Source organism: Nuphar pumila, chromosome 6, assembly GCF_984573655.1.
Source record: "Nuphar pumila chromosome 6, dmNupPumi1.hap1.1, whole genome shotgun sequence".
NCBI lineage: Eukaryota > Viridiplantae > Streptophyta > Magnoliopsida > Nymphaeales > Nymphaeaceae > Nuphar > Nuphar pumila.
Genome location: NC_143254.1, coordinates 14,754,447 through 14,768,226, shown reverse-complemented (window position 1 = coordinate 14,768,226; position 13,780 = coordinate 14,754,447). Strand labels below are relative to the sequence as shown.

Below are 13,780 nucleotides of genomic sequence, written 5' to 3'. Positions count from 1 at the left end.
CGAAGGGCCTTTCTACTCTAGGAGCTTCGATTCGAAAAGGGCTCTGCATCCTTTTTGACTCGTACAACAAAAGGGCGCCATTTCTCTCTTACACCACAGCCCGTTTGAGTCAGAGAGCCTCTCTTCGCGTTAGGGTTTCTCTTCTCTCCTCGCTTGATCCCCCGAACTCCTTCCTGCCTTGAGTTTCCTGATGGCGGTATGAATCTCTCTCTCTCTCTCTTCAATGAAATGTTATATTTATCATCACTTTTGCTGTGATTTTCTGTGGCTATCCGTTTCAGTTTAACTTTGATCTTGCTTTCTCCCATCCTGGCTTGATTTTTAGGCATCTATTTTGATGCCACGATGGGATAAGTCGGGATTTTGTGCTCGTGATCATGACGCTGTTTCTGAGCTTATCCCGTTATCTGTGGGTTAATCTACACAACCGCTTAAGGGGTGCTTGTGGGCACTGACTTGTTCAGAAAAATGTGTTAAGTTGGGAAATTTTATGGTGCAATATTATGCGTGTTTTGATTTAATCCCCATATGTTGGAAATGCGGGTGCGTAAAGAAACCTTCATAGTGTGGGAAGAATCGTTGCTGTCGTGGTTAATATCATTGCAGAGATTGTTAGAGGATCCTGATTTGTTTTCCCTTTTGATTCGTGTTTCTTAGGTTGAGAAGCTTCTGAAGAATGAGGCCACCGAGGAGAAGGGAGAACGAGCCAGAATGGTAAGTCTCCTCTTTTTACCGTCATCACGATCATTTCGTAATTTATTGTTATTTTCATCAGTAAAATATTCTTATTTGTGTGCACAGTGCGTTAGTGAAGCTCGCATTTCATTCCGAGGTTTTTACAGTGATCCATGTATTAGTAACGTCTTTTGAAAGAACATTTTTAAATGCTGGGTATGGTTAGGAAATTCAGATATAGAATCACCACTCGTGACAAGAGTCATGGTCGTTTCTTTTCTTGTTGCTTTGGCTATTTTATCATTTTTTGTATTTTTTCTCTTTCATTATTTTGTAAGTGAGCTATATGTTGAACACTATCCAATATACATTTTGGTTGCATCTTGCTGGCAATATAAAATGTTGATTGAGAAATATGTTTAATAGGCAGTTTTGAGTTACTGAACATGCACTGCAACATGTGAAGCTTTTAACGCTGCTGGATTAGGACAATATGGGGGTCCGATATCTAATTGACAGATTAAATTTTGGCCAAAATTGGTGGTCTTTGTAGCTGCTTATCCGGCACATGTTCCATTTATTCTCCCATGTTTTACTATAGTTACTGGGGATTTTTCTGTTTTGGACGGTGATTCACTACCTGCAACCAGATATACTCAGTATACCAAGTTCATTTTTGGTTCATATGATCCTATTCCATAGTGCTGGAGCCATTGCCCTTTTGCAACCAAATCTCTCCTGATCGTTACTTTAATGTCTAAGACTAAGAGCTGGTTATTTAGACAGTATTTAGTAATACTTCTGTTTAGAAGTTGATGATATGAATGATAGGTATCCATTTGTAGTTTTGAACAAGTAGATCGGTGCTTTGAAGATGGTGTTTTTGGTAGTCCTAGTTAAATCCAGTGACTGTACTTAACTATAATAATGGTTACTACTGTTATCTTCATTTGTGACTTCACTTGTCCATGAGTGCTTGAAGTCCAGGAAAAGTGAGTATCATGTTGATTCTTTAGTTTTACTCCAAACTATTAACTGAAATTTATTCTTTATAGTCTAAGCAAGATACACCTTCTTCCCTTCATAAGATTTGTAATTGATACTTGTTTTTGAATAAAAATTCTCCTTGTTCTAAAAAAACAAAGCAAGATGATGTCTTGTCAGGTAATTGTATTGAGACTGAAAACATTCTAATTTCTCTTGTAGTTAATTGTTGATGTTCATTTTATATGATAAGTTGAGTCATCATCCATATTTACTTTTTCATGTTTTACATTTTAAAGGATGTCTGAATACAAAACTCCAAACTGTCAATATTAATCAAAAGATTTCAACGTTATCATCCATATTTACTTTTTCATGTTTTACATTTTAAAGGATGTCTGAATACAAAACTCCAAACTGTCAATATTAATCAAAAGATTTCAACGTGAGAATATGGTTACATTATTCTTGTATTTCCTTGAAAAGTTCTCTTTCTAAAATATAATATTAAAATTTTAAATGTTGTTATTTTCATTTAAAAATACATGTCTTGAGATTTTCCAAGAAAACCATGTATTTGTAAATTCTCCCAAACAAAACCCTTGCCAGTGCTATTACAGTGAGTACAATTTAACCTATGCAGAATTGGTTAAAAAACTCAATTCCAGATTTTTCTTTTTTATAGCTGTTAACTAAAATTTCTTGTTTGTTCAGAAGTTGCGATGAATATATTGAGAACCTTGTTTTTGTTTTCATATCCTTATTTTCTAAACCTTATGCTGGCATAGTTGCTAACATATGTACTTCCTGTTCCTCACTTTATGGAATGTCAGTTCTGCATCTCATGCAAGTTGGAGAATGATATTCTCATTTGCCTTAAATGTTCCTTTAGTTTTGCAAACCTGAGCTATCAGCAGAAAGAAGAATTCCTAACATTATCCAGCCAACTTGCTATGATTTTTTTTTTATTTTTTAAAATTGTGTTACTCTTTCTTTGAGAAAACTTATAAATCTCAATTATAGTTATTAATCGCTGTTATGAACTTGGAAGTGCTCAATATTGGTGACAGTCTGACATCGGTGTACTTTTGTTTTGTGTATTTTGGTGCAGGCATCTTTTGTTGGTGCCATGGCAATTGCTGACTTAGTCAAGACTACTCTAGGCCCTAAGGGAATGGTATGGTTCTGATGTATTTTGTGCCTCGGAATTGAAGCTGCCCCCCCCCCCCCCCCCCGAAAAAAAAAGTTAAAGATAAATATGTGGTATTGGATTTCTTCTTGTGCTTGACTGAATAAATTTAAATGTTCATTTCTTTTAGGACAAGATATTGCAGTCTACAGGCAGAGGTCACAGTGTTACTGTTACAAATGATGGTGCCACTATCTTGAAATCACTTCATATTGACAATCCGGCAGCTAAAGTTTTAGTTGGTATCCATTTGTTTGGACATGATTCTCACATTGCTACTAATGAGCCTTACTGTTTCTGTTTCACAAAGCAGTGTATTTTCTGGCTTTGCTTCTCATAAATTTTACATTTTGTCTTGCATTTTCTTTGACTTAGGCAGGAATTTCTGCAGATTTTTGTTATTTGATGTTGATGGCCTAGCATCCTATAGTGCTTGTCGCATAGTTTTTCCCCCTTTTATTTGAAACTATCCAAGTCATCAGCGATCACGTTAATGTTGTACAGGTTTTTGGTCCATTGCTTTGGCTGTTTCTGATTGTACTTATTAAAACAGTGTTTGTGCATCCTCCATGATCACATACCGATGCAGTGATACATATTTATATAATGTAATAAAATGCTAACAGCTTGTTAGTGATTGCATATTCGTTTCTGGACCTATTGCCTCCTCTCTCTCTCTCTCTCTCAAAAGATCACATATGATATGTATTTTGCTTAACTTTTGAGTCAGATATTTCAAAAGTTCAAGATGATGAGGTTGGTGATGGAACAACATCAGTGGCTGTCTTGGCTGGAGAACTATTGAGGGAAGCTGAGAAGTTGATTGCACTGAAGATCCATCCAATGACAATAATTTCAGGTTTGCTTGAACTTATGCAGTCAATAAATCCCCATAAGAATTTGGCCTTCTTAAAAGTTTTCTGATGGTTATTATACTCATGTAAGCATTTATGTTAATCAATGTGATTTGGCTGCTGACTGAGGGGTTATTTTATTCCAAATCGATCTGCTGAAGCAGTAGGGAACATCTCTCTCTCTCTCCCTCTCCATATGTGTGTGTGTGTGTGTGTGTGTGTGTGTGTGTGTGTGGATGTTAACAAGTGCACCACATTTTAAAATGACAGTAGTTTCATGCATTGATTCTTGCTACCATTGTCTTTGTAGTAATTTTATGCAAAGAAAAATGGCACATTTGCTAGCAGATCTTTTTATATACAAACTGTCTTCTATTTTTTGTTGTTGTAAATTTACCGAAATACTGATGGTGATGGGACAATTAATGCGTGAAACGACTGTTTTTTTAATTTGTTAAGGGTGAAAGTGCGTGATGAGCTAAGTTCATGCATATTTGTGGAAGTTAACAGCTACAGTATGTTTTCATTTATGCATGTCAGCGCATGTATTTTTGTAGACATAACTATTAGTTATCCTAGAACATCTCATTAAACATTTAGTTTAATATTTTATAACAATCCAAATTGTATTTTATGCTTGTTATTCTTGTACCTTTTGAACATCTGCATTAAGCACACAGTCTAAAACCATTTCTCACTGGTTTCAATTATATTCTTCATGTGTTTTCATTATCATAGGTTATAGGATGGCTGCAGAATGTGCTCGGAATGCTTTAACACAAAAATCTAAGGATAATAAAGAAAACCCAGGTAATAGTTATTAATGTTAACGTTTCCGCATATTTTCTGTATGCATTTCTGCTTGTTTTGTTTTTTAGTTATCCTACAATAATTTTTGAGGTACATTCCAAAGTTAGGCCAATGGCCTATCTTAGTGTCAATTTTTAACTGGATACTTTTTGGTAGAAATTTACAACTTTGTACAATTAGACTGGCAGTCACAGCCATAGTCTTGGCATTCATATCTACACTAAGGGGACATTTGGTTTGACCCACCAGAAATGATTCCAAATCAGATGTGATCTGGAATCATGTGATTCAGGGTCCTTGTGATTCCATTTCTCACACAAATGAGAAAATAACTCACTACAAATGAGTCATTATCTCATGCTGCATTTTCTCACTTTTGTTTTGACATGAGAGAATGGAGCACATGAGAATCATTCTCTCATTTAGATGGGAGAATGATTCTCGTGGGATTTAAACAAACATCTCCTAAAATTTTTGTTGACAAAAGAAGCATGAAGCATTAATCTGTTTGGTTTTGGAAGCAGATTATCCACTAGGTCATATTGGATCTACTGTCTTCTTCTAGCATTTTCTTATATTGTTCATGCTTCTTCATGTTCTGTTACTCTTGTAATGCAGATAAGTTCAGGTCAGACTTGACAAAAATAGCAATGACTACACTTAGTTCAAAGATTCTTTCTCAAGACAAAATACATTTTGCTAAACTGGCTGTGGATGCTGTTATGAGGCTTAAGGTAATTTTTACAAACAACATGGTGTTCGATACAGTCAAGATTTGACTAATGGTCTATTTACTTGAGTGAATAACGGAATCTGGGCCACTTAAAATTTTGAGACTTGGCCAAAGTTAGTCATTTGTTTTGATAACATCTACAATGGTCTGCACAATCTCCTTATTTTATAAAGTATGTGGACTTATTCTCTTATTTTTCTTCTAGTGATAAATAGAGCAGCATCCACAGCTAATCACCCACCAACATGCAACATCCCTTTTCCCTTTTCCATCTGTACATGGGCATGCATGCATTATGCTCTCTCTCTCTCTCTCTCTCTCTCTCTCTCTCTATATATATATATATATATATATATATATATATATATATATATATATATATATATATATATAGAGAGAGAGAGAGAGAGAGAGAGAGAGAGAGAGAGAGAGAGAGAGAGAGCATCCCAGTTTAGCCAAGTGCTATCCCTAGGAGAAGTTTTCAGCAATATTGTAAAGACTAAGACCTTCATTATTCTTATTAAATGTGGTTGGTAACATTGGTGAATTAGATTTGGATATGGAAAAAGAGGGATTTGAACCTATCAATGACAACAACATTAATAATAATATTATTGTTGGTATTATTATTATATATTGATGACAAAGACCCTGCCTAGGAATGGAAAACCCAAAAATTTCATTCAGCGTATTTCATTCATCGCTATGTGGGTGTGTGGGCGGGCGGATGGGTGTGTCTATGCTTGTGATGTGCAAATGATGGAAAACAAATAATCATATACTTCTTGAAGCACACTCTAAATATTTGTTTCTCTCCACTCTTTAGCATCACAAGAAGACACTTTTCTTAGCCATTTTACATTTCAAATCTTCCAAACATTGGTGGGCAACTGAATGAAACTAATTTTTGAGGTTTATAGCTCAATGCTTCAAATATCTCATGGAAATTATTTTTCTTGCATTAGTTTTTTTGAGGCTAACTGTATTAGAATAAGAGGTCTGGCATTTAGCGATCTTTGTTTGCTGGTATGGTATACTTCTGTACATGCTAGTATATTATCTCTGTTCCTTAGGTTAAAAATGGTTGATTCATTTTTGAGTTGTAATAACACTGTCAAATATTTAAATGGATATTTTTTATTCTACCATTATATTGATTTAAGCATCTTGTTGCCATATCTTCCTTCCCATCATGAATGAGAAGATATCTTGAACTTCTATCCCCCTAACTTCTAAATTTACTTGGCTTGATAAATGCAGGGTAGTACCAATTTAGAGTCCATCCAAATCATTAAAAAGGCTGGGGGTTCATTAAAAGATTCATTCCTAGATGAAGGGTACACATCCTTATAATTTCCCCCATTTTCCATTTGAATTTAATATGTATGAGATGTGGGTGCCACAAATGGAAGTTATGAGATCAACCTGATTTTACTTCAAGTGCTTGTCTTTATGTTAACTTGATATGTGATCTCCGTACGTAATATGCATTAGTGTTAATTAGTGATGGTTGACTTGTCTCTTTTCTTTGTCATTGATCTTGATGAAGTCACTTTCTTTATGTTCAGTATTCCCTTTTGTTGCTAAATAATTTGCAAAAGGATTTCATCGTAGATTCTTTCAATCTGATGGAAATTTAGTTGGGTGTCTATGTAACATGGTTATGTGACTTACGTCCCTAAGGGATGAGTACCCGTGTTGGTATGAGACACAGGTTGAGTATGGGGCATGTGGGGTGGAGTCCAACTTGAACTTGATCCGGAAACCTTTTTTATTTTAAATGGAACAAGGGAGGGAGGTTTCGTCCCCTTCAGGGCAGCACCCCTCCCCCTTTTTTATAAAAGAAAGTGAATCTTGATCCTAATGTCATCCATGTTCACAACAAACATATGTGTGTTGAAGCCATATCCCATGGCTATACTTCTAAAATTTCCTGTGTCATACACTTCGTACCTGCATCAGTGCGCATACCTACATAGCAGTTGCTTCTTTTTTTTTCCTTACATCTTTTGTAAGGGGCTTCATAATTGTTGTAGGTTGTTGATTTGCTACCAATGTGATTCATTATTATGTTGGACATATTTTCTCTAATTATTTTAGAGCTTTCTGGCTGCATATTCTATTAAGGGTGGTACTGCTTCCTAATCCATGTTCTTCAGTGTTGACACTTCTGATTGACTAATATTCTTTATTTTCTTTTGCGTCTCACAAAGAAGGAATGACATTGTTTATAATTCTAAAAAATAGACTATGAAACTTATGTTTATTGACAGCATCTTGTGTCTCTCAACTATGATAATCGTACCTTCAGTTCTGTTCTATTATTTATAGCATTAGCAATGCTACCATCATCTTGATCTCGGGCAAATTTCTTTATAATTCAGGTTTATTCTGGACAAAAAAATAGGTGTTGGACAACCAAAGCGAATCGAAAATGCAAAAATTTTGGTGGCAAACACAGCTATGGACACTGATAAAGTAAAGATATATGGTGCACGAGTACGTGTTGACTCAATGGCAAGGGTTGCTCAGATAGAAGGGGCAGAAAAAGAGAAAATGAAGGAGAAGGTGCAGAAGATTATTTCCCATGGCATTAATTGCTTTGTTAATAGACAGCTGATATACAACTTTCCTGAGGAACTCTTTGCTGATGCGGGAATTCTGGCGATTGAGCATGCTGATTTTGATGGAATTGAGCGTCTTGCTCTAGTAACTGGTGGAGAAATTGCATCAACATTTGATGACCCTGGGTCTGTTAAACTTGGGCACTGCAAGCTTGTTGAAGAAATCATGATTGGTGAAGATAAGTTGATCCATTTTTCTGGTGTGGATATGGGTCAGGCATGCACCATTGTATTAAGAGGAGCAAGGTATGCTTTTTCATTGATAACAGAACCTTCAATACTCATTATACCTGGTTTCGGTTTTGCATATAAATTTGTGAGCTAGCAGGTTTTTACAGTGATTGATTCTTAATTCTTGATCACTAGTGCTGCTTAATGGCTTGATTTCATAAAGGATGGCATGCACCCTCTCTTTTACTCTGTTTTTAGGGGGCATGTAAATTCAAGGTCTTTTGGTTAAGATGCAAGAATACGCAATCGGCCGGACACCTAAATAGAAGGTAAGTAATACAATGAGGACCAAATATGACCTAGAAAACTATCAACCGAAAGTTTTCTGTTTGCAACCCTCAGCAACAGCAGCTCTGACGTTAGCGGTAAAAAGAAAGGAGGACTCCACCTGCTCGTTTAGAGATGGGGCTGGGGGTTGGAGGTTTGGCTGGAACTGGAAGTTTTACACTTATAGCTAGTTCACTTCAGTGCCATGAGTCTTGAAATATTTGTACATATTTGAAACCATGGTTGTAAACTTCTGTTTTCCCTATTTTTGTGTTCCACAATATGGGTGTTTTGCAAATCAAAGGTGGGTAACGCAAGAAAGATTCAATAATAAAATTGTAGTTTGGTTTCGCTGTATGAATTTAATAACTATTAACTTATGGTTGACTGTGTGCAATCCTCAGCAATGGTAATTCCCAAGTTTAGGAAAATAGAGGACTTCACTTGCCTGTTCGGATAGGGGACTGGGGGTTGCGGTTTGGTAGGAAATACTCCTCTAGAGTAGCCCTGGCCAGTGCAGTGAGTCTTTGGGATATTTGTGTCACAAAGTGGCATGGAGTTTGAGACACAAGAAACACAAAAGAATTAACAATAATTTTATCAAATATAAATGAAATCCAAATGCATTAGAATGCATTTGGCTAGATATAATAAACAATACACAGCCATGAGGAAAAAACAAGACATAAAAATTAAATATTTTATTGATGAGAAATATTCAGACTAATATACAAGATAGCGCACGCGCACGCGCACGCGCACGCGCACGCGCACGCGCACGCGCACGCGCACGCGCACGCGCACGCGCACGCGCACGCGCACACGCTGTATTCATCCATCATCTCTCACTCTCAATGAGGTACTTGCCTCATATAAACAGACAAGAGAACAAGCTAGTCGTTAGAATGGTCAAATGGCTAGTTTGACTAGCCATGAGACCATCCTAACGACTGCAAAATCCCAACAGCTAGTTCGACTAGCTATCAGTATTACAAAAAATAAAAATAAAAGAATCCTAAATCTAGCCTACAAGTATACACAAGTATACTTATATTATACTAATAGGTATACCTAGAGTATACCTATCCAAAAAGGGTATACCTAAAGTATAGCTTGAGTACAATTCAAATAAAATATACAAGAATACACATAAAAGAAAGAAAAATACCTACAGTACAGTTAGGTGTACTTTTGTATATGCAAGACATACGATTACATAAGAAAAGAGAACATATATCTTAACGACTTGTTCTCCATGTTCATAGAGTGCGTTTGATTGCCTCAGATCCTATGCTTGTAAATGGATTTGAAATCCAGAGCATTTGATTCATGCATCTCTGTCCTGACCCTCTCTCTTCCCGGCATAGGTCAATGAATCCTGGATCTCTGGTTGATCTGGGCATTTAAACACACTTATAGTTGTAAACCTCTGCATTTCTTATTGTATTCCACACAAGTGTTTTGCACCCCCATGATTTTGTAATGTCAATGCATGAAGATCAGTGGTATCAGGTAATTTTTGATTTCCTAATATTTTGAATAATCTTGCTGAGGGTGTAGTTAACGAACTTGCTGATAAATTCTCTTGGCTTTCTTCTCTCGTTCTTGAAAACTGAACCCTGGATTCCCTTGAGCGATAATTTCTATAACTTGGAAAAGACTAGAAAGTTGGGAGTCTACATGACTTGCTTGCTGGCAAATGGCTTCTGGTTACTGTCCTTCAAGATTCTTATTTCAATCATTAACATGCTTGAGAATGGTTGTCAAAATTTATTTGGAGTGATAATGAATATGCTAAAAGAATGTATACAATGTGATGAGATGATATATGCAGGTAGAACGTTGAAAGTGGTGATGTGAAGTATAGTTGGCATATTGGGTTTGTAGAGGGGTATTTTTTGTCATTGTAGCCTATATGTATTTTTTACTCATCTCTTCATTTTACAGCAGTATTTCAGTCGTTATGATATTGTCCTAGCTATTTTATGTTTTGAATATACTTGTTTGAAAAGGAATGAGATGAGATATTGTTTACCTCTCCCTTCTCTAGCTGATACATCCATCTTTCTCCAGTTCTTTGTTTTTCAATTTTAGTGTGGGAATTCGAGGAAAACATAAAAAGTGTAGCCATTAACAGATTCAAGATACTCTCTCTTTCTCTAGCTGATACGTCCATCTATCTTTCTCTTCAATTCTTCTTTGTTTCTCAAATTTTATTGCAGGAAGTACAGGAAAACATAAAAAATGTGCCATTAACATATACAAGAATTGGAACCAGCCTTAGGGAGCTTATAGCCAACAACTAATCTTGTCTTTCACAGCTTGTTGATGTTTCACAGTTTAGGTCCCAATGAGGTTTCTTCAAAGTGATTGGAGGCTTAGTACCTAGGGTCATAAATTCCATTTCAAAGGGGTTCAATGGATTAAAAGGGGATTTTATAGGGACTGAGTAGAATTAGAGACTCTCTTGTTAAGTTTTCTTTTTTTGGAAACAGTAGTTGGTGGGGCTTGGACAGAACTATGGTTTGGTCTTCCTCTCAATCAATGTTATCAAATCAACCTTTAGGGGACTGGAATGGTCTGCCCAAAAATTTACCAATTTTCCTTGAATTGTTGGATCGGGTTGAATCGGACAACACCCTTCTGAAATTGACTTTATTCAGTCTGTTGTAAACAGAACTGTGAGAAAAGAAAGAACAAAAACCTTGGCTTGTTTGAAAAAGGTCAGATGTTTTTTTTTTCTGTTTTTAGCATCACATTTTAAGTTCCCCTCCCCCCTTACCTTTTGGGCTGAAAGGTTATATGTCAATTTTATTTACAATTGATTATGCCAAATAATATTAGGGTAGAACTTCTAGTCACGTAAATCCCTCAAAACTCTTAAAACTGATCTCTTTTCTGTTTTTTCATAACTTTGAACTAAAATCATAAAAAAGTTTTCTTTAGTTGTTTGCGTTCATATTAAGGTTCTTTTTATAACTGAAGATTTTCTTGAATTTTACTTATTTTTGATAAATTTTCTTTATTTTTTATTTCTGGCTGGATTCCAGTCAGCCATTTTCCCTTTTCAGTTAAAACTGTTTTTTCCCTCTCTCTCTCTCTCTCTCTATGTGTGTGTGTGTGTGTATTTTCCGATTTCCAGGGGGGGGGACCAGTATCTTCCTTTATCTGAGGCAGCGGAGCATCTGAAAAAATCTTTCCATTGGCGGAGAAAAGGGGGCCCCCATTCCACAGGTCCGGTCTTGGCTTTTCTGGGTATTAGTCGATAACCTGCCCCATTAGGAGTTTTTTTATTCTGTCCTATTACTTTTGAATCTGTCCACTTCCCATCCGTCCCCCCTCACCAGGTACAGGTAATACACATATTTCTTACACCTGCGTGATCGACCTTACAAGAGACATGCATCGGGATAGGGGCACAAACAGATCAGATTCAGTTGACTTCTGATCTGCATTTGGTAATTTACTCTCAGATATGGACCTTAAAATGAGATCAAAATGTGCATCCAAATAATATTAGGTATCAAAAAGTTTAATTCAGCTCTATGTTTCTATTGGTTCTTTGTTCGGATCTGGATCCCTTGCCCTAATATTTCTGGAAAAAAATCAGTTTTGTATTTCAATTTTTCATGTGCACCTTTTCCATCCTTGTTAGTGTAGGCTTTTTCATTCGGTAATTAGGATACATGAGATCATGCATGTTGGGATGATAAGCCATCTGACTGGGCTTTCCTTTGTTTCTGAGGCCTATTATAAATGGCACCACTTCCTAAATTAGAACCAATAACGTGCTGTATCCAAAATAAAATGTTGAAGTAATGGGTAGTGTGATTATTGGATATTCCTTCATTTTTTCCTGCTGTCAAGCTATATTTGCCACCTGTTCATGTCAGGCTAATCTTATGGTCGCTCTGGAGCATTTTATTCCTTGGATATATTCAAAGTTTTCATTTTGTAATCACAATCTTTTATTGCAGTTCCCATGTGTTAGATGAAGCAGAAAGGTCTTTACATGATGCCCTATGTGTACTATCCCAAACGGTAACAGACAGCAGAGTCCTGCTTGGGGGAGGTTGGCCTGAAATGGTGATGTCCAGGGAAGTTGATGAACTTGCCCGGAGGACACCTGGAAAGAAGTCCCTTGCAATTGAGGCTTTCTCTCGTGCACTCCAGTCTATTCCAACTATCATTTCTGACAATGCAGGTCTAGACAGCGCAGACTTGATTGCACAACTTCGTGCTGAGCACCACAAGGATGAAACAAATGCTGGAATTGATGTCATCTCTGGCGCTGTAAGAAGGAAGCCAATTTTTAGCTTTCTGAAGTATATATAGTTTAGCTTGTATTCAACTTATTATGTTTTCCTTATTATGTTTTCTTTCATTCTGTTTCTCTTTCAAGGTTGGGGATATGGAGAAGCTTGGAATATCAGAGTCATTTAAGGTCAAGCAAGCAGTACTACTCTCTGCTACGGAGGCTGCTGAGATGATACTCAGGGTTGATGAGATTATCACCTGTGCACCAAGGAGGAGAGAGGAACGGATGTGAAGAAGACAAGCTTGTTGGTTTGTAATTTTGGTTGTGATTTTCATGAATTTTTGGGTTAGTTAGGCTTGCTATGGCTTTGTTACTTGTTTCATTTGAAATTTATGTATAAGATGGTTTTCTATTGGAATATGAAGCTTTTAACCGTGTTAAGTTTGTTTGTTGCACCACGCAGAATCATGTTCATGATTTTTATGAGCAAAACTTTTATTATCTTCTTGTTGCATGGAAGAATATGTTCACAACCTTACAGGCACTGTGGCTGCAAAGTACTTTAACTGTTTGTAAACTTGAAGTATTTGGGAGCTTTTATGTACATTTGCCTTAACAGATCATACTATAATGCAATTTAGCATTTGGTAATTAGTTTTTTTTATTTATGGCTGTTTTTCTTCCTTCTAGTTTCCTGGTCTTTGGGTGTCAGACCAGGTATGTTTGTGATTCAGGGTTCTAGCCAAGGCTGAACTTGTTACTTTTGTGTTCTTATTTTAATGGTTTCATGGGAGGAAATGGTGCTAGAGTTACTACTATATATATTACTTCTAGAAGGTATGTTCGAATTGAGATTTCACTGCCTGATCCTCAATAAACTGAAGCAGAACTGCTGGAGATGCTTGTGGGGGATTCTTTCAGAATTGCAAGTTACCACTTGTACAAGTGACATTGGGAACTTCTGTTGCTGGAAGTGTCGAGTGGATTCTCATTACTTAGGATCTCCGTGGATCACAGGAGCGGATGGCAAAGCGTTGAGGAAAATCTTATGCCATCAGAAGTATGTTTTTCAATAGGGAAGGCTGTGGGCTCCTCGTGGTTGGTAGGAGTTGTCAGTGGACCTGTGGTGGGACGTTGCAGATCCAAAACCCCAAT

At 36.6% G+C, this 13,780-nt stretch overlaps 1 protein-coding gene across 2 annotated transcripts; it reads left to right on the top strand.

Moving 5' to 3' along the window:
* Positions 1-3: 3 nt before the first annotated feature.
* Positions 4-13,066, top strand: LOC149834063 (T-complex protein 1 subunit beta). 2 transcript variants are annotated; one of them, XM_090009949.1, is made up of 11 exons: positions 4-196; positions 658-714; positions 2,771-2,836; positions 2,979-3,090; positions 3,579-3,707; positions 4,441-4,512; positions 5,131-5,246; positions 6,506-6,582; positions 7,630-8,115; positions 12,345-12,660; positions 12,770-13,066. In XM_090009949.1, exons 1-11 carry the CDS (start codon positions 191-193, stop codon positions 12,914-12,916), a joined length of 1,584 nt encoding a protein of 527 aa, XP_089866075.1. In that variant the 5' UTR covers positions 4-190; the 3' UTR covers positions 12,917-13,066. The 2 variants fall into 2 exon arrangements, with proteins under 2 accessions (XP_089866075.1, XP_089866076.1); XM_090009950.1 differs by having other exon boundaries at positions 68-196; positions 3,591-3,707.
* Positions 13,067-13,780: the final 714 nt, after the last annotated feature.